Source organism: Lingula anatina, chromosome 2 (genome assembly GCF_051362555.1).
Source record: "Lingula anatina isolate TDL-2025a chromosome 2, LinAna3.0, whole genome shotgun sequence".
Taxonomy (NCBI): Eukaryota; Metazoa; Brachiopoda; class Lingulata; order Lingulida; family Lingulidae; genus Lingula; species Lingula anatina.
This window is the reverse complement of record NC_141768.1, coordinates 27,444,842-27,472,336: the sequence shown is the minus strand read 5'-3', so window position 1 is coordinate 27,472,336 and position 27,495 is coordinate 27,444,842. Positions and strand designations below refer to the sequence as shown.

At 37.7% G+C, this 27,495-nt stretch overlaps 2 protein-coding genes across 5 annotated transcripts in view; one reads left to right on the top strand and one right to left on the bottom strand.

The window, feature by feature from the left end:
- LOC106180550 (protein Wnt-10a-like) overlaps window positions 1-23,700 on the bottom strand; it is a 35,337-nt gene extending 11,637 nt beyond the window's left edge. The window contains exon 1 of one of the 3 annotated variants that reach the window (XM_087004026.1): window positions 23,348-23,700. In XM_087004026.1, coding sequence (XP_086860152.1) covers window positions 23,348-23,538 — 191 coding nt within the window. In that variant the 5' untranslated portion in view covers window positions 23,539-23,700. Of the gene's footprint in view, window positions 1-1,924; window positions 2,684-23,347 lie in introns of those variants that run through there. The other 2 variants (XM_087004027.1, XM_013564558.2) reach the window with 2 other exon arrangements.
- LOC106180551 (protein Wnt-6) lies at window positions 9,751-27,483 on the top strand. 2 transcript variants are annotated; one of them, XM_013564560.2, is made up of 4 exons: window positions 9,751-10,447; window positions 12,855-13,093; window positions 18,628-18,905; window positions 24,582-27,483. In XM_013564560.2, the coding sequence occupies exons 1-4, from the start codon at window positions 10,374-10,376 to the stop codon at window positions 25,041-25,043; spliced, it is 1,053 nt and encodes a 350-aa protein (XP_013420014.1). In that variant the 5' UTR covers window positions 9,751-10,373; the 3' UTR covers window positions 25,044-27,483. The 2 variants fall into 2 exon arrangements, with proteins under 2 accessions (XP_013420014.1, XP_013420015.1); XM_013564561.2 differs by having other exon boundaries at window positions 9,752-10,447; window positions 12,873-13,093.
- The last annotated feature ends 12 nt before the right edge of the window (window positions 27,484-27,495 follow it).

The following is a 27,495-nucleotide window of genomic DNA, read 5'->3' as shown; positions in this document are numbered from 1 at the left end:
CACCTGTTAAGCCCGTGACTTATATCATTAACGTAATCAAGGGAATAGTTCTCCAAAATACGAATAACTGTTGTCCATTAATTTACGTTGTGACGTTAACGTTGGCAAACCGCGCGCGCGAAAAAAAAAAAAAAAGAAGTTGATCGTTCTGGCAAGGGAATATTGTATTGTTGTGCTCTAAGTCTGGAATACTTGGTCTTGCACCTGCTGATCCCAAATATGAAATGAACACCGAACCTACATGACAAACTGGCTTGTTGGAGGGGTATTCTGACATAAACGCTGGATTTATTTCTCCTTCCTTTCACCAGTTCAAGCAAAGGTACATAAGCATGAATTACTGTGCCCTTCGCGGAACTCTGAAGTAAGGATAAATTACCGCAATATATTATCTGCATGTATATGTACCGAAGTCACACGTTAACTGCAATAGCCATAGCAGTACATGCAGCTGACCTCTTCAGAAAATGACCAATTAATAGAAAACCACCCTTGACATGTTACAAGGCAGTTACGTTCAGTGACGTAGATCACAAGGTGGTCTAGATCTTTATTCAGCGCCTAATGAGAAAACTCAGCCTTGCAACATAAATAACAATAAAATCGTTCTTAGTCAGTAAACCGTTTCCTGGACAATTAAATAAGCGTAAAAACATTTTTCTCATCGCTTCCAAAAATCCTGAGACCTCCTGCTAAGGGTATATTGGAAGGTGGCTGTTGGGAATTGCAGAAAAAAAGGATGTCAAAAAGGTGTCAAAAGAGCACATGCCAAAGTAAATAAAGTTTTCTAGTTGCTCAGTACCGCACCTTAACGTAAAGTACACCCCCTCAAGCAAACTTGGGACTGGTTACATTAAAAACCATCTTGTCAGATAATTCCTGTTACACTTCTGAAGACGATCTCAGTGTGCTGTGCCTTCAAACATTAGGCAGAGGCCATGAGACTTACTAAATATACGCTTCACCGTCTATGATGTTTAGAAAAAATAGGTAAAAGTACGTGGCGCTTCTATAAACGTGTATATCAAAGTGATAAGCGTTAATCATTTGTACCCACTGGACATTTTATCTTTACCAAGACATAGAAAAATTAGATAATCGGCGAATTTGATTTTTATGTGACAGTGCTGATATTTCATTTTCTTATATCGTCGACAGAAATTTACCTCCCAGAACACGTGGTTTAATTTCTTCCCGTAACTCTGCACCATAATTATTGCCGTACTTCTTCCCTACGTGAATGAAAAACCTCTGCTATGCTGTTCGCCCGTAGCAAGTCTGAGGTCTTGTCAAAATATTTGCACATAGTATCTGAACTTACGATAGTTGTTTCTATAAAGTTCGCTATTTATTACGTTTGTTCATGGATACTGAACGTTTTCTGGCACTCCTGGGGTCATTTTTGAACATAAATTTCGACATGCTCACGTCTTCGGCTCATTGATGGACGACGTTGCTGTCGCTCATGGTCGCCCAATTTCTAGTAAGAAGCATTTTCCTTTCACATTCTGTTTTTCGCATTTAGAAAATATTCTCGATCCACTCAGGGAAAAAACTTAAATTGCTAAGTAAAGGGTTACTTTATGTAATTGGCACGTTTTTATAGCATTCAGCAATCGTATCTAATAGCGAATGCAGAAGCTGATGGGTTGTTGCAGTAGAAGTTTCCTAAGGGAGGTGATATTTTGAAGAGCAAAGTGCCCGAAGCCTGTAAGGGAAGCAAATTATGGTGTGTTATTGATCGTCTTGCCGAAAGTCATGGTTAATGGCTAACCCCTGATAAGTGATGATAGCTCCAAAATTTTCTCATTTTAAGAACATTTTGGCCCAGACCTAAGTCTAATCTAGCGTATCGCCGTAATTTGGCAGACAAGCAAAAATTGCTGTTGGCGCGCAAAATGTAAAAGAAGATGGAGGAACCTACCTCATTCTTGTCTGACCCAGTATTGTTAAAAATATAATTATTGGGCATAACGCCTGCATGCTGAAACTCCAGAGTTCGTCGTCTGACCCTGCACTTAAAGTTCTTTGCAACCACAACAGGCAGTTCTGTCATAAACATAGTACCGCACTATCAGATGGATTATGGTGGTGTAGCCTGGAGAAGCTCCCTCATCTACATCGTGCGTAAGAAGAACACGCATTAATCAGGCGTAGCTCAGTCGTTTTCGTCTCTTCTTCTCTTCTCGTCTCTAATCTTGGAACCCCCTCCTGAGGCCGTCAATGAAAAATGTTTCTCGTGCACTGGTTTCTGCCGCTGATGTTCTTTTAGTTGCGCATGCCATCTGAACTGCATCACGTGGGCAAGCCGAGGAATAGTCTGTTTTTGTGCCTGTTACTGATTCAACTATGCAAACAACATCATGGTCCAACGTGGTTACACAAGTTGCAAATATTTCCCATTTCTGGAACTTTTAGCGGTGTTGATTATGCGCAGCACTCCCTATGAACCAAACCCCATGAAAACACCGCGGTTGGGGCCAGGTAACCGAATCGCTTCCGCAAATTGCTCTTAATTGCCCTCTTGATTATTTCCTGCTCGTGCACTCTCTTGTCATCGCTGCACCCTAGCGCCGTCCCTTTATCAATGATGCGCAGCTTCCAAATGGGGGTGTTGGCTCAACCGCGAGGGAGGAGGTCGAGCCGGCTGTCAAGGCGCTTGTCGTCACAACGAGAACACAGAGAAGTCGGTGTACCCTGCCTCCGTGTATAGCCGCGTCACGTTCAGTTAGAAGATGAGGCATTTAGAGCGTAGGCAAACAATAGGCACGACATGCATGATTAGAACGGTTATTGCGCTGGACTCGTAGTTGCTGGCATGTTGGAATTCATGGTCTGTGCCACACAGGCCACAGAAACGTTAAAGAAATATATTGTTTAAGAAAAAAATAAACATCGATTTTCTTTGAAGAGGGACCCTAAGGCCACGCGCTGTATGAGTTTTGTCAGCGGTGTAAGTGGTTTTATGAACTTCTGCCACAACGTTTTCGTCAGAAATGTCCTCTGTTAAAAATTCCCCGTTAGTATGGTTTGTTTTTAAAATTTGCTTGTGTTTCAGTCGTCTGTTTGAAATTGGATCAGTGTTGTATATTGTATGCAGATCAGTCCCTCGTTCAGCAGACGTCAAGCAGATAGTATTATTTGTTAAATAAAAGCCATTTAGGGGGTCTCTTCTTGGACGAAAGCCCTTTAATGTGAAAAGGCGCGAATAGCACCACAAGTTTAACACGCAAAATAGAGCGAAAATGATGTGTTAGAATGGCAGACGATCTCTGATCTACTCTCCGGGTGATGACAGAGTGGAATTTTTACGCAGGATTACCGATATACAAACGAATTTGTTTGCAATGGATTAATGTTTGTAAACTATTGCTTTCTTTTTTCTCAAAGCAAGAGATGGGTCTGTGTAATCTTAAGAACGTCACTTTTAATATTTCGACCTTTTCAAGCAGCTAATCCTCGCTATCTATTTCTCGTTGCCTAAAAGTTCAAATACCTGAACAAATCAACAAAACCCTTACCTCTTAAACATGGCTTTTTGTAATTAATAGATACAAACATGCTTGTAAATTAACCGAGTAATTAACAGTGTAATTCAATCGTCTGCAGAACTTCAGTTAATCCGGATCGTTTCCGATTGGCGATAATCAAAGTATGCACAGAGATTCCTGAACAATGATACATATAAAGGGAGTGAGAGGTCGTGTTCAATACAATGAAATTCGTACCCTTGTAATACTGCGTAATTAAAAGAGGAATTTGCATATAGTGGACAGAGAATTCAAACGAAATGATGCAGGTTTAGACTTGTTCGTCAAACAGCATTGCAACATTTTATGTGTAAAAAAATCGAGAAATATCACTTAACTTGTGAAATATAAACACATATAAATGTGTGAACGTTTGCTTTCACGAACATCAGCAATTCCCTCTCCCTCTCTCTCTCTCTCTCTCTCTCTCTCCACGTGTTTATATGAACACAATGCATTCATCTTCTAAATTAACCGTTGCCCAGTCAAAGGGGACAGAGAGTAGGGGTACATGTAATATGACTTTTATCCTTTATCCTTTTGCCCGAGTATTTAAGTGGAATTGCACACTACGTATCAAAGGCTAACGACTTACCAACTAGCATGAAATCTCAGGTTAAAATTGGTAAATGATTAGTAGTATCGTAGCTTTTGTGGATTTTTTTAGTTGTAAATCTCTGTTTTCTGTCTAGATAGCATTTTTCTTCTGTCTAAAGTTTGAGCTCTAAAAAGTGAAACTAAATAAAAATATTTGCAATGAAGCCAGGAGGATTCGGCATTTTTTGCAACAAAATTTTACGAACGGTCCCTTGAAACTTTTTCATTTACAAAAATTGTTCATCGATACTTTTAACACGAAATGCCTCTTTCAGGCAATCAACCGTATATTTTCAGCAACAGAAAATGAGACCAAATGTTCAATGCAGCTCCATGTTATATGTAACCCAAAAAATCTCTCAGTTTAAAACCAGTTGGCTGAAGTCATTCAACATAGGTGATTTTACAAACAACCAAACATACAAGTCAATAAAGGGTATTTTTACGCTGTACTTCAGCAGAATTTACGGTCGGTTCAAAGTTCTGCTGGGAATTTATGACAGAGAGAAATAAAAGTTGAGTGAAAAGCTTGGTCCGTGTGCCTGTTTTGCTTATCCTTTCATACAACTACCGGCATGTTTAGGCTGATTTACAAGCAGTCGCATTTGTTAAATGATTTTCTGCTTGGCACACATTAAATAATGATGGCGTTAAGTATCGTTAATCTTCGTTATTCAATCTCATTTCAGTATTTAAAACAACAATGGTGCTTAAACGCTGTATGCGGTAGAACTAAAACAAAAAAGTATATATAGGGGCGTTAGTAGAATTAATCATAAGACTCCCGGTTTGGTTTTGGACAGGTGACAAGTCCTCAACAGATTTTTGGGTAAACAGCAAGAAATAAATAAGCCTTTTCCTGGTACCTGGTGCATGTCGCTCAAAGAAAAAAATGCTATAACAAGAAACGGAAATGAATAATCGCTTTCCTCGAATTCTGGGCGCAATCCAAGAACGATAACAAGAAACTGTAAATAAAATTGAAAAGTTTTTATGAAAAAAATTGCATGAAGGGTGCGTCTGCTTGAGTCATCACTGCCTCTCTCCCCCCCCCCCCCTTACGGATTCGTTTGTCGAGTGAAGTTTTATCTACTCATTTGTAATTGTACACATAAACTTTTATTGACGTATTTTGAGTGATTTAAATTCCGTATAGATCTATATATACTTCACAATTACTTACTATATGCAGTAGCTTTGAAATTCGCTATATTTGTCGAACAGATTTCACAGAACATCAAGTGTTATTTCCGTCCGATAGGGACGGTTTCAATCTCAAAGTATCGTAGGTCTATGCGGTCAAAGGAGTAGCAGTTGGGCTATAAGTTGTTAGTTAGAGATATTTTCTTCTATCCTTGGTATCGGTAAAATTCAGAGTCGTTGTGGCCCCCAACAGTGGATAATTCAATCAGGATAGAAAAAACACAAAGTTAAGCGCAGTTGTGATAGCAGCGACCATATATCCTCCTCTTTTTAGTCGATTTGACGTATCTATCTACCCTAAATGAATTCAATTACGAGCTGGTAACTTCGCACTTTTTAAATAGTAAGCGATGATGACAGTCGCACGCAGTCGGAAAATAAATATCCCCAGCTTGAACTCTGCGTTTCTACGCGAAGAATAAATATAAAATTTAGATATGCGGGCAGGGTAAGATAGAGCATTTTGAAATCAAAACTCATTTGTCGAAAACATCGAAGAAGCCTTCCCCCACCACTAAAAAAATCGTTAATTGTATTTAATTCGTCGCGTCAAAATAACCTTCGTTGTCTTTTGGCGGTTTCAGGATTTTGCCAATGGAGGAGGGGATGCAATGATTAAAATAGGAATAAACAATAAAAAACAGGAAGCAAGCACAATTCTACTGTTATATGCAGGGCATAGAGATGGGAAGGTGTTTGTTTTTGTCACAATTCGCTTGTTGTACTGGATTATTTTCTTTTTTTTTTATTTCTTCCTTTTTGGGGGGTGGGAAAGAAAGAAGATGGAATAGGTGTCCCTCCCTGCGCCATCCATTTTAATAAACATTCAATATGTGTGTGTGTGTGTGTGTGTGTGTGTGTGTGTGTTTGAACACATTATACGCGCGTGTGAAAATGTGCCACACGACAGATGACTCCTTAGAATAAAACATTTAGTCGATGATTAGAATTTAAATAATTTATCTGTTTTTGGTGTAATTGTGGGGTCAAACGTATCTCCTCTTTGACGGAGAACGACTTAGGATCCCTCTTGATATCCTGCCGGAACTGCTACAGCATTGTGTTTCGTTTCACCATAATCGAATACACAACGCGTTTTTCGTTTTGCATTAAAATCACCGACAGCCCCAACTGACCTTGGTAAATGTAAACAGAGGGTTATTTTAGGGTGACAAGTGGAAAACAATGTTGGGTGGAAGACAATTTATCTTGCTCTCTTACGTCATGGAAAAATGAACAGATCAGAATGAAAATGAAAAGTTTAAAATTAAAAAAAATTCAAAGTACTCAAGCCCAATACAAACACTGTAAGTTTTTAGCTGAAGTTTTAAGCGCATTGTTTCGCCCAGTAGGCCTATACATTGCGAGCGAAAGAACACCGATCATTTCAGTCTTGCCCGTCAATGAACAATATTTAAACATTCTTCTTTCAATACCAGTCACCTTTAAAGTATCTTTAGTGGGAAATTAAAAGCTGTATGACTATCATTAGTTACATGTCTAAAACGGGATTAAATATCAATTGTGGTGACGCCGCTCATCGATAGGGCGCAGCACGGTCTTCTCCTTGACGCGATTGTGAAATAATTTTCATATGTTGAATCTTATCATATCTGTTGACGCACAGTTTTGATTCTGCGCTGTCAACATGAAGAAGGGTTTTCGTCCAATTGTTTAAGTCTTTTGAAAGGTCAATAAGTGCATTTCTAATCGCCCCGAAGCAGATCAGCCGCGTTTTTTTTTACTACGGCGCAGCAGGGTCGGTCTTAGATTTATGGTGTAAATACGGTAGCCGTAAAGGACCTTTATTTACCTTAGCTTTGCAGCACACCCCGGGTTTACATCAATTTTACCCATCTGATATATTCATTTGCAACAGTCAAAGTGATAGCTTTATTGGCCTGGTATGGTTAATGTTACTGAACGCACATTAGGCAAAGCTTAACTCTTAACACTGAGAGCCGCTGTGTTTAAGATAGACGCAACTCTATATCATCACATATCCAGTTTTTACCAGGTTTTTCTAGCACGAGGACTAAACAGTTTGGACTTCTTGTAGCACTCAAGTTATAACCTTCATTTTGTTTCTTTTACCTCTCTGTTTTTGCTGCGTATTTGTAAACAATGTTATGTAAAAGGAAATAATATTTAAGAAAAATGTCCGTGAACGGTGTCACAAGGTTTAGTGTACGTGTGTCCCTCTCCTGAAATTGCACAACGCTTAGAGGATCAATCTAAACGTTGGAATGGATTGTCTCGTTCTATATCAAACATGTTGTGTATCATTCGATCCACAAACCTTATTACCATAAAAATATAAGAAACACATCTTAAGGCTAACTACTCAATGTGCCTGCCTTATCAAATCATACTGTCATTACCAACTAATTGATGCTCAATAAATAGATAGGAGACGTTGCTCTGTTTTATACGAAATGAAGCAATGCGAAATTACAATAAGCATATCAATTCTAAAAACAATTTACCAAATCAATACAGCTTTTTTTAAAAATTCTGCTATATACTGTTTGTGCGTGTTTTATTGCATATCCGCAGCAATATGTTTTTTAAAATATAATGGAGAAAAACTGACATTTTATTACTTTATCTTTATTCAGGTGTGCTTTATAAAATCTTTTTAGCTTAGTATGAAATGGAATTCAATTCACAGGTAAAATATGTATATTTCTTTCAATTGCATACAGAAATCGATATGAAAAAAGACATAATAGCCATTACCCTCTATATAGGTAGGAAACTCAAAAGAATATTACCCTGCTTGTATTATCTAAAATCATTCTCGTATAGTCTTTCAGTCTTGTTTTTTTTTTTCTTTTTTTTTCTTTTTTTTTTTTTTTTTTTTTTTTTTGTTGTTGTTGACTACCAAAAGTATTCCAGTTCGTGTACATATGATAGTGGCTGGAGCGGTAATTCTTATTTTCAATACAACGCAAGAGTATATGGGCAGTTTGTGTCTTTATATTTGCATCAATCGCTCAGTACGCACATGCGACTGTGCACCTTTCATCTTCGCACGCCGCGTCTCCTAGCGCGCGTGCGCTGTGCTCTTTCATGTTACTACACAGGGGGTCCTCGTCTTTTTAACCCTGGGTGAGCATCTTGTGTTTAAGTATCTATAACCAAAGAAGAAAGAGAAGCCTCACTAAAGTACTTACATGGTTAATGACCATAAGGCCGCGACATTTACGGTTCATAAGGCATGTTTATTTCAATTGGCCGTGTCAAGATAAAACGTAAGTTCCCAGCGTGATTTCCAGTTGCCATTGTGTTTAAAGGACTGATATACTTTTTACCTAATTTTACCAAACAAAGTCCACGTGATTAAGTGTTTTGCTACTGGGAAACTCTGCTTTAATAGCCTTTCGCAATTTACTACGAAAATACATTGTTGTATGAAACGTTTTGGAATACTTCGACATTCAACTCTCTCCCCTCTCTCTCTCCTCTCGTTCTCTGTCTTTCTTTCTTTCTTTTTTCGCCCTTTTACCTAATTAGCCCATCCAAACCGATTTGCTTAGTTACACGATTAATATGATTGGTAAAGCAAACTTTGGGTCCAGAACTGAGTCCGTGCAACGCATGCCGTCTTCATTTCTACAGTTTTTCGATGTGTTATTTTGCTTTATACAATTATCACTGGCTCAACAAGTGGTTAGCAGAGAATGATCGGAATCCATCAACGCACCTGTACTGGTTGCTCTCGAAGTGCAGGTTGTACAGCACAGTTCACCTGATGAAGTCTTCCTTTTCAAATTTCGCTGACAAATAAACTTGCTTAATTTTCCAGAGGATTTCCTTTTTTCTCTGTTTTTCTTAGTTTTTATTTCTTTCTTTCTTTATTTATTTTGATTGGTCAATATTCAATTTTGAATTCAACTCAACCACTAATTTGAATTCAACTGAATACCCTAACTATTAATTTCTCTCATTTCATATTCTGTAATTATTTTTTCTCGTTGCTTATATTTTGATGTTTACAAACTGTAAACAATTAAAATATAGGACGGAATATTCATAGGCCAAACTTGAAACAAACAGGCCGATTGAAACGGTGCTGCACCTTTAGATGCTGCTGCTTTGTCAGGTATGTTCACATAAAAGTCATGAGATATTTACCACAATATCTAGGTTTAATGGCCCTTTCGCACTGAATAGACAACGACTCTTTTATACCACCAATTGTAATAAAAGATCTGTTTATATGATTTAAGCGCAAAGCATGAAACGGGAATGTTTGAATAATAAGGTGAAAAGGACGTTACTGTGACACGAACCAGACACAAAAGACATTAATAAAGGGACCGAATCTACGAATACGAATTAGTTTTCCGCTATTTTCTCCGATAATTTTTTTTTCTGTGTAGAAAACACTATCCATTGTTCATTGCATTGGGTAACCTTTCCAAGAGTAGAATTCGATTAGGACCGCGCGCCATTTTAATTTGATAATGAACCACGTGAATTTCAGGTCAAATCGGCCTCCTAGAAATGTTAAGACGCTGCGCATTAAGTCCCTAGGTATTTGACATTGAGAAGACGCAGCACTGCTCAGGCAAAACCGTTTGCTGCACAATTACGTAATTCCAAGGCTTTTGATGAAAATATGGGGTAGTAAAATTGACAGGAATGAATTCCAGCCTGCTCTGACGAAGTGTTTGACCTCCCGGAACTGAATCAAGCATTCACTGTCTCCTCGCTTGGCTCATCGACGTGCTCCCGTGATTGGCATATTTACGAAACTCACTCCGTTAGGCCAATCATCTACCATAATTTGTTTGTATTTGCACTAAACCGAAGAACAGCGGGCGAGGGAGTTGAAGAGGCAGGGAGAAAGATTGGAGAGATTTCGCTGAGAGGCTCCTCGACACATCAAAGCGGACCCGCAGGCTCTGATGATTACATGTGTTACTGTTGCCACCACATTCATGGCGCACTGGCGCTTCTGGATCTACGTCTTCAGGTCGATCTATCTTTGACTATGGGTTTCTGATAGAAAAAAATAACGGCACTTGATTGATTACAATGCATCTTCAGGGAGTTTTAGTGTGCTTATTCTTTTATCTCATGTGCCCGGATAACATAGGAGGTGTCTGGTGGTAAGTAGACCTTTCTATCTACTTGAGAAATCTGCGGGATTCCGTAATCTCGTTTTAGCAGGTAGCAGTGTTTGTTTGGTCTATATCCTCCCTTAATCTAGTATTTTGTTAAATGTATCTATCTTCCCATCGGGTATCACTATACTGTCTTGCCATGCGTTTCGTGTACTGGTTAATTGTGCGCCCTTTTTGTAACAGGTAGATGCAAATTGAAATTAACAAGTTGGAAAGAAGCAGCTTTAGAGATACACTTTCTGCCTCTGATGCCGCGGGCGGGCGGATTGTGATCCTGAAAAACGACGCTTCTTCTCGAGCAGAGTACCATCTTATGAAAGATGAATTTAGAAATTTACGCGATCCCCGTAGCCTTAATGTAGACTTTTTTTAAATTCATAGTCAAGTACAGCAAAGTGCCCTTAATAATGGATGGCTGATTTTAATCTCTTTCCCAGCAAAAAGGAAAGGAGCGCTTCGTCGTAAATTGAGATAATTCTGTGCCAATTACCCGTTATCTCAGACTGTTAAAAGCGGAGGCAAGGGCCCGAGCGTAAATCCTCAGACTCTGAGAGACGAGATTGGAATCCCTAGACTCCCTTGAGTATCTGGCCATATTTGATTACCTCTTCTCCTGGCAATGTTCTTTATACTTGGTACCGATGCAATATCATGCAATCCTCGCAGTCTATATATTATGTATGTAGCGATCGAGGGACTTCGCTGAACTTGATTCAATTATGAAAAGTATGAAGTAACTGGTTGTTTATGAGCACCTTGTGTCAAAAGTTCTACTCCCGAGCCGATTTTGAAGGGAAGAACAGTTAAAAAAAGAAGGAAATGTTAAGAGTACACATAAAATGATGGCGGTAACCAAAAAAAAGCGATACGACGTCGGCATGCCCCGTAGTGGACACAGATGCATACGACGAGGAAGCACTGCTTGTTATTTTAAGCCCTGTTACTGGACAGAAGTATTAAATTAGCCCCAAATCAGAGAACTTCCCCAGAGGGAAATGTGGGGGCTGATGGTAAAGCCGAAATGTATGCAACAACAGTATAGACTACACAATCGCATGGTATGCCAGAGTAACAACCAAATAATGTTGAAGCGATGGCAACATGGGCCCACGAACTGCACGGTTTCTCGTCAAATCCAATTATATGTTTACAACCCTTCATATCAAAACCGCCTCGCATCTGTACTCATTTCTGACAAAAACATTTAAACATTTATGGACTCGTGGAAGACTTTCAACCATAAATATGTGTCGACAATTATATTTCAGTCCCTTAGATGTATGATTCCTATGACCATTGACTTACATCTACATGTATAAGACTTTCAATATGGCGGATTACGTATTGTAAACGACTCCCCTTAAAGAAAGAGTTACGTCATGTATATATAGAATGGAGTCTTGAGACCTAAATATTATGAAATATCACACTGTAGCTTCTTTTAAACCAGGGAAACTTAGATTACACTCTACCTTGTAGCTTTCAATAGCAGGAAGGCTAATAAACATTTTAGCACATATTTTTACATACATACGTATATATACACACCTTAGAAACGATACTAAAATAATATACTTCCTTGTATTTTCTTTTCACTAGAAATGAATTGATTTTGTAATTTGTAAAATCAGATAAAGACTTAGTTAAGTTGTGCTTGATGATTTTCTGTGGTATTTACAAGACTAGCAGGGTGAGGACATCAAACACAGACAAGCTTTCCCAACAGACTTTTCTGTAATGAGTTGCGATGGAATACTTATACAATTATGTTTGAATGGGAACGACAGATATAAAATCTATCAAAAAGTCCCGGGTACGCGTTGACGAAATAGAACTTTCACAAAGCCAACTTACCTAACATTGGTTTGATTAATGGTTTGGGAAATGGCAATAAAATATTCATCTTTGCATCTTTTCCTTAACCACCACTTAACCAAGGGAAGGGTACTATAACAGTCCTTTAGCGGTAAAACAGACTATCAAAGCACTTTATGAAGTAGTGAAGAATATTTATGAAGTAGTTTTATATCTCGGGTTAAGAAGGTGTGAAGCGATATACTTAATATATTTCATAGTTGTCACTTGAAAAGGGCCGCCTTATTTTGTGCATACCAGACAGAAAAACAATCAAAATTAATCACGCGGTTTCTTGTATTTTGTTAAATAAGAATCACACACACAGACAAATTACATGTACAATGACTGCATTCTGAATAATTTGTTTTTAATATTTAGGTAATGATAAGAATGATTGTTTGATAAGAAAGCGGGAGAGATTTGGGGGTTGTTCTCAATTAAAAGAGAGATTTTGGGACTGTTTTCAATTAAAAGAGAGAGAGAAGTGGGGGAGAGCGTAATTATGATAAAATAAGACTTAATTTTATTTTACTAGGTCTTTTATACATTCCAGGGCGGTGGGAAGCCCACTGGTTATGGACCCCAACAGTATTTGTCGGAAAACCCGAAGACTGGTCGGCAAGCAGCAAGAAATTTGCCAGAAAGAACCCGAAGTGGTTTCGCAGGTGGCCAAGGGGGCCCAACTCGCCCTTGCTCAGTGCCAATTTCAGTTTCGCCACAGGAAGTGGAACTGCTCTACGCAGCACAAGTCATTTGGGCGCATACTCAATTTAGGTAAAGTCAGGTTTTTAAGAATATACATGTATATATATTGTTATTAAAACCGTCTTTAAGAAATTGTCACCTTTCTCTCTCTCTCTCTCTCTCTCTCTCTCTCGTATTTAGTGATTGAGCTGTAAAGCTAATTAGGCCCTATTATGGCCTAGGTTATATTTTGACTGTACCTAACATCCTTTCCTTATGCCTTCCAACTGCAGTCACTGCATTTTATTTGGTGAGATATAGGAACGAATGAATTCTATTATAAACTTAAGGTACCTAAATTACATGTGAAAATAAGAAGTTGGTGGTTCGTTTTGAAATTCTATTTGTTTTAGAGAACTGTTACCGCTCCCCAAAAATTATGATCAAATATTTTGGCCAAGCGAAAGAAGGTACTCTTAAAAGTGAACAGTTTTTCGTACACTTCTTTCATAAGAGATAAAAACTAAATTCGTTCGACAATGTTCCAAGGAGACCGAAAGACACCCTTCTATCTTTGTCGAATCGTTTGTATTAAAAAAGACCCATTGCTTTCAACAATGCAGCTGTCTTTAGTAAATAAAGAATGAAATTAGATTTAATGTGATAATGCTATAATCATATCCGAACAATATATTGCAAAACGATATATTGATGTATTAATCATCCATGAAAAAATATATGAAATAAAAATAGAAGAACAAAGAGGCAAGTCAGAAAGTCAAGCCACAAGCCAAGTAGAACTGACTGAAGGTTCTATGTTAAAAAGTTTTTTGTCGTTTTTGTTACTGAAGAGTTATAGTATCGTTCTTCATAACCAATCCTAGATGCATTCTTTGGATTACGATTCAAATGCGCTCAGTTTGCTGCTGTCACTCAGTATTAAAACTAACTTCTTAGCCGTGTCCTTCGTGACACAGAATGCTCCAATATTTTTGAGTGCGTACACCGTAGACCCATGCAATGGGTCTGGAATTTGGGATCCTTCGGCTTTTTTTCCCTTTCATTTCTGGGGTTTATTACAAGACAGAAACGTCTGTTTCGACTTCCTTAGTCAGGTGAATTACCCAAAGCTCACAACAGATATTATTGACAACGACATATGGTGGTGGGTTAGATGGTAACGGTGCCGTAGGCGTTGTGAACTTACTTCGGTAAGTTTCAGATACAGTCTCACTGCAATTTCAGAAAATTGGAGAAAAAGGCCCGACCACCCATTATAGCAATCCCGGCCGCACGCGTTTCTGCCACATCATCTCAGTTGCCCCCTGTCGAATTATTGCGCAGTATTGTAATTTCTGATGAAATCTCAAACGAGTTTTTTTTCAATGTTTTTTTTCAAAAAGTTAATAAGAAACTTCATTCCATAATACAAAGGTCCGACTTTGGAACCTCCCATACGCCACAGTCGTAGTGCTTGTGTATCTACGCACTTACCAAAGTTTACATTTTGTCTAATTCCGATAGTTTGCTATTGTCCATTAGATGTGTATCATACTTGAAACATCAGCTGAAAAATGTACACACAATTCTGCCCTAGGGTCTCGTGTGGATTTGTTAATTGCTCTAAATTGAAAGTTTCTATGGCCGGGCCACACATAGCTACTGTCTAGTGTTGACACGGGGCTGTCAAATCTCCGCCAACAATCCCTTCGCCTTGTTAACTTCGGTGAGATCTGCTTAGTTTCAAGTGTGTGAATAAAGCTATATACGAAGCCTGACTCTTTTAATGAGTGCCTGTCAATATAAACTAGGACCTGAAAATCGTGGTGGACATTTTAATATCATATCTGGATATTTAGAAATAAGATAATTTAATGATACGAAGCTAAATTTGGTTATTTCCCTTGGCATTTATTTCTGTGTCTTTAGTCAAAGAAATGTGCCCGATTACATCAAACGAAAGCAAACATTTTGAAAAATTAGTTTGAAGAGGAATGAGAACTGGTCCCAACTCATAATCATTCGTCTTTTGGCTTCATCCCTCCCTATCAAAATGGAAATCAAATATCTGGGGAATACTGTATTACATTACCTGTTACATCACAAGTAAATGGAAGGGCAGTTGAATGTAATGAATATGTCTGCACGCATCTATAATACAAATTATTTCTTACCAGTCGCCAGAACAAGGCATGGAAACCTAATTAATTGGAAGCAATTAATATCCTACTCTTATTAAGAACAATCAGATGGGCGATTTATGCTTTTTGTGAAGTTACAACTGACGTCTAATTAGGAGCGCTCGATTACTGTGATCAAAATATTTCTATTGTTCATTTTGGCCATTTATCATGAGAGTGTTAACGAAATTTATCAACCTAATGCAAATGTGAAATATTCAAATGTAAAAAGTCAAGCCACGTTATCTTTCTGCCCCCCGTCCCCCCCCCCCCTCTCTCTCTCTCTCTCTCCCTCTCCCTCTCTCTCTCTCCCAATTAATTGTAAAAATATGTGTATTTACTATGACGCAACTATCGATGCAACAAGTGATTAATATTAAGCTTGCATGAAATTAAGTGCTTAACGGTATGACTCTCTGGAGAGTTGGATTCCCTTAAACTCAACCATGTGGTGGAAAACACACTTGCTTTAGCAGCTTTCTTTTTAATGAAAATATGACGTAAACTTCACGAATCTTTCTGGACGTAAAACTTCAGGGCAGAAGTAGGACAAGCAGCGTTACCACCGGGCTCTCCCTACTCTTTCTGCTTTCAGTTTACGCTGTATCAAATTTGCTGATTTTTTCATATGCTTTGAGGTTACTCGTGGTCAGAGAGAAACTGTGTACAAAGCGTGTTGTACAAGCACACTGCCGACTCTTTCCCCGCGGGACAATTCTGTAGTAGAAAAAAAAACGTATGCACTTGATCTGGTTTTCATTTGAGGAGACGTATTAAAATATGCAAGCGTGATATATACAGGGCAGTTGTTAGCGTACTCGAATGGGGTATTTTTAATTTCGAAATATTGACCTGAAACAAATATTTGGTGAATGGTATTTGTTTATTTGTTTTGTTTTACTCAGCTGGCCCCGATATAATATTGCAGCATTGTCAAATTTAAATCGATATTTGTTTTGCGAGACTTTTTTTCTTAAAAGAAAACTTTTACTAGGGCTTATTTGTTCTCATATCCATTCGCCTATTTGCAATCTTATCCGTCATTGAATCCACTTACAAAAATCTATTCATTCTTTGATACATTTGGTGTAGAAAAACTTAACGCAACAATTGGGGATACAAGATATCTTCTCGATCTGAAGATAAACATTTGGTTGCACCAGCGCGGGCACGCAACTATTTATCTAGGGTTGATTCGATAAGTTAACATGAAAGAAAATAAAATAATAAAACACTGCCTTTTCGCAGCAAGAAGCCGCATTCCTCACTGTCTCAAAACATGGTCTGTTGTTGCCCGCAGGTCGCCCTAGACAAGCAACACGCTTTGTTTCTCTATACACGCTGCAAGTCAAGATTCACGCCAGGTTGAAAACTCCCTCACATGTTTTTTAAATTAAATTGATCTGATTGTAGCGCACTCTGCAGTCGGCCGTGCAATATGGTCGGCTCACTTGTTGCTCGTTTCTATTAACTTAATTAGGATCTGCAAATATAGAGCGCACCTTGACTTCTACTGGTTTGATGTTGAAGAAAATTCTTAATGAAACGGGGAATTTTAGGAATTTAATTCTAGATAAATATTTGTGAAATAAAATTCAAGATTGATATTTTGATATGAAGTCCGCCCTTTGGTTATTTCATAAAATTTAACCAATATAACTAAAACTAGTTAAGCATGCACAAATTCTGAATTGAAACTTGAGATATTGGGAAATATACGTTTCAAAATAGAACACCTCATTTTTGCCAAACATGAAAAAAAATGCACTTAAAAAAAAGACATCATGATTTTAAAAACAGGAGAAATTGTACATGTAGTAAAACAGCCAGGAAAACTAGAAAACGGTGTTAATTTAAAAAAGTCATATAGACAAATGCGCAACGCCAAGCTGCAAAATCATAACCTAGTCGTTTGGGAGAGGCTCGTTTCTGCTAGAAGGCAAAGGATGTTTTCTTCTCGGAGTTATTTTTAACGAGCAACCCATACACACTTTTTCCATAAAGTTCTAATAGACGCCTGTGGGTACTCCGAATGTTGTACTCTGTATCCGAGTGCAACCACGGAATTCAATTATGAGCATGATCCCAATCAATTACATCGTAGGGCGAAGAGTTGGGCATAAATAAACAAGCTATTAATGATAAACTTTAAAAGCAGAGAAGATAAATCAAATATGTTAATTTGCGGGTCTTCCGGATGTAAAACCGAGAGGCGTCCCGGAATCCGACTAATTAATTTAAATTAATTTATGTTTCCTTTCAAGAAGTATGGGCAGTCGTATTGGGCTGAAATATTGGTTAGTTTGGTTATTCATATATATTTTAACAATATAGTAAAATGTTATTTTATTCAGCAATAAATAATTTTTCCTACTTGATCTCGGTTAGATATGTGCACATTTATTCTGTTTGGCCTATTGGAAGTTCATATAGAAGTTTCATATAAAAAAGAAAACATTCGTTTCGGTGATTTATTATTAATGTTATCATTATACGAGTAAAATTTTGTCTTTATATTTGTTATGGTCATTGTTTCTGACACGGGACTAGAGAGCATATTTGAATAGTTTAACAATCCTTATCCCAGGAATTGTTTGTTTGATCATTTAAGTTAGACATTTTTCTTTGAGATTGTATTCAATTATTGAATTTCTCCAAGTCTGCTGTGAAGTTTGTCCAACTTTTTACAGTGAATATTGTACTAAAGGTTTTCATTCCACGTGTGATACACAAGGGATTTTTGCTCTCACATTGGCCAGAAGCTTCGAAAGAATGCACATACATATACCCTCATACTCTCCAGCCAATGCACACATGGTACTTTGGAAAGGGCAACGAAATAGTTTAGAAAACGTGTAAAACAAGTTGCAGGATGAAGTGCTTCATTTTTTCATCTGTTCTATTTTTTAACAGTCAGAAGTTCGAAGGAAAAGATGTGATAGGAAAAGTGGCATCGCTCAGGACGAAGCACGATATATTTATTATTGTAAACGTCTAAAATGATTCTGTTGACTTTCTGTATGATAACTATATCCCGATGCATTTTCATACATAAATGTTCAACTTTTATGTAGCTAATTTCCAGTTGGTTTTATGACGATTCCTTAATACCTTTATGTTAGCTCTTTAGTTGGGCGAGTGTCTACATTTGAAAAGTAATTTTGTTAAATTTCATTTTCTTATACTTCACCTTGAAGACTCTGGAAATGCACCACATACAGTATAACCTAAAGAGTTTGCTTTTAGTTTACAAATGCGGTAGGTGCGACGAATAAGACCTTCACTTCATCTCTCCTCATTCGCACACCCACACACATAAGCTCGCGCGCGTGCGTGCACACACACACACACACACACAGAGAGAGAGAGAGAGAGAGAGAGAGAGAGAGAGAGAGAGAGTTTGATTTGTATCATTATAATGAAATATTCAAATATTTTTTTCAGATACTAGAGAGACTGCATTTGTGTTTGCAGTAACGGCGGCAGGCGTGGTCTATTCAGTGACACAAGCGTGCAGCATGGGTTTGCTACTTCAGTGCACGTGCGCTGACGTCAAAATACGCGATTTTAAGACAGATGGAGAATGGGAGTGGGGAGGATGCGGGGACAATGTGGAATTCGGATATTTAAAATCAAAAGCATTCATGGATGCCAGGCGGAAAAAGAGACAAAACGACATGAGGACATTAATACAGTTACATAATAACGAAGCAGGTCGATTGGTGAGTGAGATAAGACATGGGATTTTGCTAAACGTCTCTTTTTCAGTTACCTTTCCCCCCACCTATGGTTCATTATAAATTCAAAAGGCTTTTTCTTTAATCCAAAATGCCCTACCAACCCTTCTACATGTAAGTAAAAAAAATAAAATGGCAAGCTGCCCAATCTGCTCTAATATGCCGCCGTTCGATTCTTTTTAAGTGCCCGAGTATTTTATTATATTTTTACTGCCAAAAATCTTGACATTTCGTTTAAGTATTGGCAACCCTGCGAATTTATCCATCAACAGGTCCTTATTGCTGTAGCTGTCAGCGTTCAGTTATGATATTTAGGCTAGGCCTGTTTGTTTCGGATCGTCTTTCACCTTGCTGCAACATGCAAGTCCTTTGAAAAAGCCACTTTAAATCCGCCTTACTTTTCTTATTTCTTATTCATTCCTTTTACCATTTCTTATTTATTTTTCACTTTTACAATGTCAATGCAGTTTTGCATTATTATGACAATATTGTGGAGCCTGGCATACAGTAAGTCTTGATATGGATTATCTCATATATAGAATAATAACACTCAAACATTTAAGTTTATTGCCCATGAGCTGATGTTTGATTCAAATGTATTGCCCACAAAAACATGTTGACTTGCTTTTCATCCCATCATTAATTAAGAATGATGTTGATAAAGTGAAAATTACCTCAAAGAGTGATAAACTTTTGAGCGCCCACACCCTTCCGAACCCAATAATGAATTAAAACTAGTCATGATGATATTAGTCAGAGACAGAAGAATTAAGTTACTGTGACTAAGCGGTACGTATTTTAGAACTGAAAAAATGCTGAGGCGATTTCAAAATTCAGGTTTTCAAAATCTTTGAAACCGATAAACGGAACGCGTAAACATGCAATTCATATGCGCTTTGTGTTTTAACTTTGTGTTTTAAAATAAAATTTAATTCTCATTTTGACAGCATCTTATTAAAAGGTGGCGCATATAATTTTCGACAAGGCTAGAAGAAGCAAGCATCAAGCGTCTGATTTATATTGCCCTGTTCTCCCAAAATTTCCTTTCTCATGTTAGCAGTGTGCTGCCTGTGCTTGGTTACGCCTTCGTGTTGACAGAATTATACAGGCAGACGATTTGCGTATTTGATGTATGGCTAGACCATGGAGCAGTGCCAATCAGGAGGCGGGTAGGGGGAGGCTGAACACAAATTATTTCGTAAAAAAAAAGACTTTCCTGAATATAGCTAATTTCTTGTACGGACTAGACAGCGGGGTGCTCGATGCGGACAGCACTAATTGATAATGTCTGCTAACATTATAAACAGAGACCTAGGAACAAGATTGATAAATTTCACCATGGAAGGAAACTCCTGTTTCTCGTGTCAAAACATGATCTGACTTTTAAAAAAGTTGAAGAGATCGCCCAAGTCGCTTATTCGTTACACCCTGTAATGCATAACCTCAATGCAAGAGCTTTTTACAAAGCGCACTAGTAAAACAGTGTCCGACACGGCCATATACGTCAAAACGCATGTAACAATGAACCTGATGCAACAGCCTTATCACATCCCCCTTCAAACACAATATTTACTCACAGGATGCGCCTCAGATAAAGCAAGCCTATTTATATTCCCAGGAATTTATATTTAGCAACGCAGTGGTGAATGAAATTTAAACTGGGGTTTTAGATTATAATTTTGTGTTGTGGTTTGCAAAGTTGGGGTGCGTGGGTGAGGAGCACGGTGCGTCACGAAGGGATGAGTTACCACTTTGGGCGAACAACCAAAACGTTGTAATGCGGATTTCGGAGGCGCACTGACGTGAACTGACACTTTCTTGTGCACCAAGACCCTCTTTGAAGCTATCAATTTCTGACATCACTCTGTCAAACATCAGGAATTTTTAGTGAGTAATAGTCCGGTGACATATGGGTGGTATTTCTGTTGATCCCGTTTTTTTTTTTACATGTTTGAACAGATAAAAAAAAAAAAACGAAAATTCGTGAACTAAGTACAATCATATGTGGAAAAATAAAAATGAGGATAATGAGGATAATAAGTATATAAGAAATAGTCCCAGCTGAAGATGCTTGCTTCCCATGGGTTCAAATTTGAAACCACGACAATTCATTCGCTTCAGAGAAGGTATTTACAACCGAGGGGTTATTGTAATAGTTTTAATAGGGATCGAGAGAAAGATTCTTTCAATTTGAACAATGCCAAAATGTTTTACCCACTGACTTCAATATTGCCTTTTCTCCGCTTGAAGAGGTATAAAGACATTGATGACTCGGGTTTATTTCTAACATTTCATCAAGTGTAATATGGGTAGGGATAGAATTGGAATCCCGTGACGTTTGTAACAAATTAAGTTCATTGAAATGGTCCTAATGGCCTAAATTTTAAAAGAAATCCTTCCAAATTATATTTGTTTGGACACCAGGGAGCCTTCATTCATATATCAATTTGATAAATATACCTCACCACTGCAATGAAGTTTAATCTCAAAAGAAATTCAGCAATGCTATTTATCCGTTTAAAATCTGAATTATCTTTTGTTCGTCTCAATTGTAAATCACATGACAGTTTAGATGCCGCTTTGTTATAAAAGTTTTCGAAAGATTAAATTTAACCAGCATTTTGTCCAAAACACTGAACAGTTAAAATAATTATTTTACTAGATTTTTTTTTTTTTTTTTTTTTTTTTTTTTTTTTTTTTGTCAGCAGTTATTTTTAAGTAACGTTAAAAAATTATGAGTTTTCTCATTGCTTATTTAGTTCGGTTAATAGATTTTTATTGTAATGTCAATAAAATCACACTGAGACAAATGGTCATTTTATGAATAGAAAATCGATCTGTTAACGAGTCTTGCCACAATGAACTAGACTTTACTTAATCGCTTCATTAAATCAAACTAATATTTGTTTCAATTTGCATATATCTGTTACAATTCCCCATGATTAAAGGATGCTGAATAGAGGTTATAGAAGTGTTGCAAGTACTGTAACTGCGATGTTGTTCACAATAAGAAATTCCCTTAGCAAAATATCAGACCTGCTGCAAATTCGTAGCGATTTTGCAGCAAATATACTACAATATTGCTTCAAACTGCAATTTTTTCTTGCAAATTTGCTGCAATATGACTGCAAATAAGCGGCAATAGAATTCTTGCAAACTCGTTGCTGAAATATTGCTGCAAACTTTTCGTTTTGCTATGGGTTGGTGTCATATTAATATCTAAGAGATATCACTTTAGAAAGCCTCATTATAACGTCCCTTAATTAAGTGACATAACACCTCGCCACATAGATGGCAGTGCGAACAAAACTTGGATTACAGTAGAGGTAATCATGCAATACTTTTGCAAGTTTTAACCAGACTTTATACAAACTTTTAAATTGTTTTTCATAAATGTGCCAAAAAAGATGAAATAACACCAAAGTGGCAAAACTCTTTAATGTTCTTATGTTGGGTTCTAATTCTGCGGACACTCTACAGAAAACAAATATAAGTTTGTGTACGATCGTTTTAATATACCACCGAAAAGGAAAATACTCTAAATGATAAGAGGAGGGAGCGTAAGAACATACATAGTGCATTTAAAGTACTAACAAATCAAGTATTGATCGCACTTGTATTCACATTCTGCTTCTACACCCCAAACAAAACAAACCGGTTTACACAGTCGTGGATTCCTAGAGAGGGCAGTCACGGTTTAAGGTAGCCCGCCAACGACGTCCCCGCTCCCTAAATCAAGAGCATGTGTTGGGCAATATGGGACTTGGATATAACCACACCTTAGTACACAGAGGATCATTTTGAAAAAGGCTATGGTGCGTCTGCTACAGCTATAGCTGATCATTCACTGTCATTAGTACATATACAACGTGTAGTTTAATTACGTACGAAATTTTCCCAGACTCCGTTTTCCAGGAAGTAAATTGATCGACTAACCAAAGCATGCGTATCCCTGCTTCCCAGCCTTCTACCCACACGCAAGCAGGAACTTTTACACAGTTATATCACCTGCGGCTGTGTCTGTTTCCCTTTACTGCCACAGTTGGCGTATATGCAACTAGTATTGTTTGCAGATGGCTTTCGAACAGAACCAATTTTTCTGGCATCCAAACTGTGCCAACTCCCACGGAAACTATAAATGTTGTTGAGTCGCATTCTGCATGATGTGTTCCGAGCACGATCACTACTTTGACTCCTGTGATAGTTAAACATCTGTTTCGAAAAACCTTTATCTTGTCATTTTGGACAGATCCCCATGATTGTTTATTAGGTTTGTGCAACAGTTTACCATGAAGCCGATTGTCTGCCCGTGAGAAAACGTAGCTAAACGCAAAAACGCGGCCATTGACGTTTTGCGTACTTGAATCTAACGCCGTGCAAGAATTTATTATCTTAAACTGAAATAGAGAAATAAAATAAAGACTTACCAGTTAGTGCACAGTGTAATTTTGCTGAGAGTCGTTGGCGTTGCGGTTGGCTCCCCTACGCCGTTTCCCTGCTCGACGTGACCCTTGGGTTGGCGATAAACATCAAAAAAAGGAACATTCACACGGGGTCGGATGGCCAAACCCTGGTTCCAGAGAACGATCAGAAACGCAGTACAAAAGAGACCCTTCATTTCTTTCTTCTGAATCCCAAACCAAAGTATTTTAATTGAAAATCTATATCTATTTATCACCTTTGCGATTGAAAAGAGTTGGTCCCACGTCAATAGATTCCTGCCGTCAGTCTCGACAATCCGCCAATCATTTGTGAGCTGGCGGACAATCGTTTGCAAGCAGACGAGTCCTATCTATCATTGTTCCCGCGCTCAGTAGGTTTTGTGGCCTGCACTTCTGTATCTCATTTATCTGGATAAACACCAGCGTTTTGCGCCCCCAATCCCGTATAGAACAACAACGAGAAGCTTGTGAATTCGCGGAGTTGCCAATTCATCCGATTACAACTAACTTTGGTATCAATTTCCTTTTATAACGCTAATATTCTGGGGAATATGTTTGCCTAAGTCAGTTAATGCAGCAAAAAAATGGCTTATTATAAAAAGCGATAATATTTGACCGCAAAGTATCTCCAACTTGGCCTGCACGTTAATCGAAAAAAAATTGCATATTCTTGAAATGATTTGTAAAAACTATGCATGACATTTACGTTTTTTGTCCCAGCGAAACTTCAAATACAAGCCTTCTGTATAATTCCCTCTCTGACGCATTTGCCTTTGATGCTAAAACAGGTCAACAATAACCTAACTTCAAAAGTTATACTGATTTTGCTGATAGTTACCTTCACGTGTTGTCTGTAAGGAGCATGTTATTCAAATTTCCAGGTTCCCCTTCGAAAAACAAATTACAGGATATACCCAACGGTGTTAATTTTACTGACCAATAAGTCATGCTTTTAATTAATTTCTTAAAGATAAAATGTTTTAGGAATGCATTTTTATGTGTTTACATAGATTATCAAATATACTTAAATCGTTTTATTCTATCTTAGTTTATCTTATCTTTTTCACGTTTATTGACTTTATTCAGTTTTTCAATGTATTATGATTTTTTACGCTATTTTAAAATTCAGTATTCCACATCAACACTTTGAGTTACAGTTTTTAAGCATAAATCTAATATCCATTTGAAATGTTACAAACTATATTTGTATTTGTTCCAGGCCGTTCAAAACCACATGAGAAAAGAATGTAAATGCCATGGTCTCTCTGGATCTTGTGCATTAAAGACATGCTGGAGGAAAATGCCCATCTTTAACGATGTAGGGAATATATTAAAAGAAAAATTTGATGGTGCTACGAAAATGATTGGCTCGAATGATGGCAAAAGCTTAATGCCGGAGGACATAACAGTGAAGCATCCAGCGTCGGAAGATTTAATATACTCTGAGAACTCTCCTGATTTTTGCAAACCCAACAGGAGAGTGGGGTCCCTGGGGACGCGCGACAGAGACTGTGACCCACTGTCAAAAGGAGTGGGCGGTTGTGATATTCTGTGCTGCGGAAGAGGCTTCAAGAAATTCCAAATGACAGTTAGAGAAAATTGCAGATGCGTTTTCAAATGGTGCTGTGAAGTGAATTGTAAAACGTGTGTCACGGTGAAAACAATATACAGGTGTTTATGACCTATTAAAAGATGTGCCATTGACACACTATCACAGGTAACTGTGACCTGCTTCCAGCTATTTGTGACCTACGTTCACACAGTGACCTTATGGAAGGTTTTTGTGGCCTTCATTGGGTGTCAAGGACCTAATTATGTTTCTGTGCTAACGACGAGCTTGGTAATTCATGCCAACGGCCTACTTGATATTTGAATTGCCACTTTCAGTAAGGACTGGTGTTTAGTTCATGACTTATTCATGGCCAATACGTTGGTTAGTTAGAAGGTAAAATACATGTTGACGTCTGGACACTCTTTTCTGTGGTGTCCTTCTTTTAAGGCCAAGACTGTGAAAAACAGCGGCAAAAAACCTTTGAGAAACAGTGCCAGTGGTTTCTTTGAACGTCATTATTCATGGGAAATTTGCACATGACTTTTCTTAATGGAACTTGACAGAAATCGTCGCTTCCATCTGTTTTGGAGACAAACAACGACACGATCTTGTTAACTGTCGCAGTTGTTTCTATCTTGTGCTGAAAATCAACGTAATTACTTCGCGTGACTGTCTACACAACATGAATATTGATATACATGTATTTAGAGATCGTAGACACATATTTATTGACTGTACATATGTATAAATGTAAGTTTAGATTGTTAACTGTGAGTGCACTATAAGCGTAATACATATTCCTTCTGTCGCCAATGAATCAATTCCGTTGGTATATATTACAAAAAAAAAAATAGCAGAGGATTTTCAAACGCAAATTAACGTGCCTCATTTAAGATAATATCTGCAAACATCTGTCTTAATTGAAAACAAAGGCATTCTTCTTTGGTCGAATTGATTTGCCTTTGTTGTACCTTTATCGTTATTTATATTTGCAGATTGGTCTACGTTGTATTACACGATGATTTGGTAACACAGGTTGCACAATACCGTAATTGTATTTTTAAAACTTGTAAAGAGCCCCCAAGATCTTTCAACCTTCGGTTGGAATCGTTTAGCATACAATCAATTTGTGCGCCCTTTCTTGTTTTCTGAGACCCTTGGTCCGCCCTTGATTTTATTTAATGCAATTATAAATGACATGATCAAAAGTTGTTTTCACTTTTATTCGAAAGTTTAGCCTCAGAAATTACCATAGCTGTGGGCAAGCCTTTTTATATTAGCTAATTTCCTTCACGTGTAATCTCTGACCTTCGAAAATTCGTTCTAACCATGATTGTTTATAAGCTCTACGTCTACGGTACATGAGATCTCGTAGACTGGGGTCCCTTGATATAGACCAGGATTTGTGCATCAATTATTTAATTTGACGACAGAACCATCTCAAAGCTTTTAGTTATGCCTTTTACCCAGCACATGGTATACGTATAGTGGGGCAAGAGTACTCTAGTTCCACTATTCCATGTAATATCCATTACTTGTCATCCAAGTCGCATCTGTGTCAAAAATCAAATTTATATTGATCGTGATAATCTAACCTGTACATTGCAGTGTATTCTTTTTTTTTTCAGGGGACTCGAGTTAGTTTCGCTTGCTTATACCGCATGCCTGTAAAGTGCTTACTCTTACATCAAATGCCAATGCTAATATCCTTACGATATATTTTAATAAGTAAAATCAGACAACTGAGTAACAGAAAATGGAGTTTAAAATGTTGAGATACGTCCTTTCATTGTCATTAAGTAGGTTAAACGTAGCTTCCATATTTATGTCTCAAATACTCTAGCAGAAGGAATTAAAGGACTAGTACTATCAGTTATCATGTACGTAAAAGAGCAAAGACATTTATGAATATATTGTTATGAGTTAGCCAGCCGTTATTCTCCTCTGTGTTTTAAAAATGTACAGGTGGAAAACCTGGCATTCAGATCTGTTACCTTTGGCGTTGGTTCAAGGTAAACGAACGGTTCCTGGGGCTAAGTAACGCCATGTGCGGTAGAAAGAACAGTTTAGGTATAAGATACAATAACCTTTTCTCTCTTTTTTCAAATCAGTTCTGTCCTCATCTTGCAATTGTCTGTCCAAAATTTTCCTTTGTACCCAGGACACAACGCCCTGTATTGTATTAACTGATTTTTAATAGGCACAACTCGGTTAGGCATAATTCGGTCTAGTAGAACTGCTAATGTTTAAGTAAGGTTAAAGAATCTGCATCACCTGATCTTTACCGCGTCTACTACCTTGTATTAGTTAAGGGCCAGTAATTTTGTAAGTGCAATAATGAACCGAGGCTGCATCAGTCGTAAAACAATATCGAAATAGCGGCATGTTCGCCAAAGCACAGCTGACAAGTGCGGTAGAGAAGCTCAAGCTTACCATTACCAGTCACAGGATCTTGAAATCCTTTAGCTTCGGAGAAACTTCTCTGGCTGGGTCTTTCGAGATCATATTAGCAATAGTATGCAATTGTATGCAGAAAATTTTCAAAATGTCATTAAAAATATGTTTCTTATCTATTGTGCAT

Excerpts from the sequence above, each read along its gene's own strand:
- LOC106180551 (XM_013564560.2), top strand. The coding sequence starts at position 10,374 with ATGCATCTTCAGGGAGTTTTAGTGTGCTTATTCTTTTATCTCATGTGC. Across the intron at positions 13,094-18,627 it reads TGGGCGCATACTCAATTTAG|ATACTAGAGAGACTGCATTT; the intron begins GTAAAGTCAGGT and ends TATTTTTTTCAG. Across the intron at positions 18,906-24,581 it reads ATAACGAAGCAGGTCGATTG|GCCGTTCAAAACCACATGAG; the intron begins GTGAGTGAGATA and ends TATTTGTTCCAG.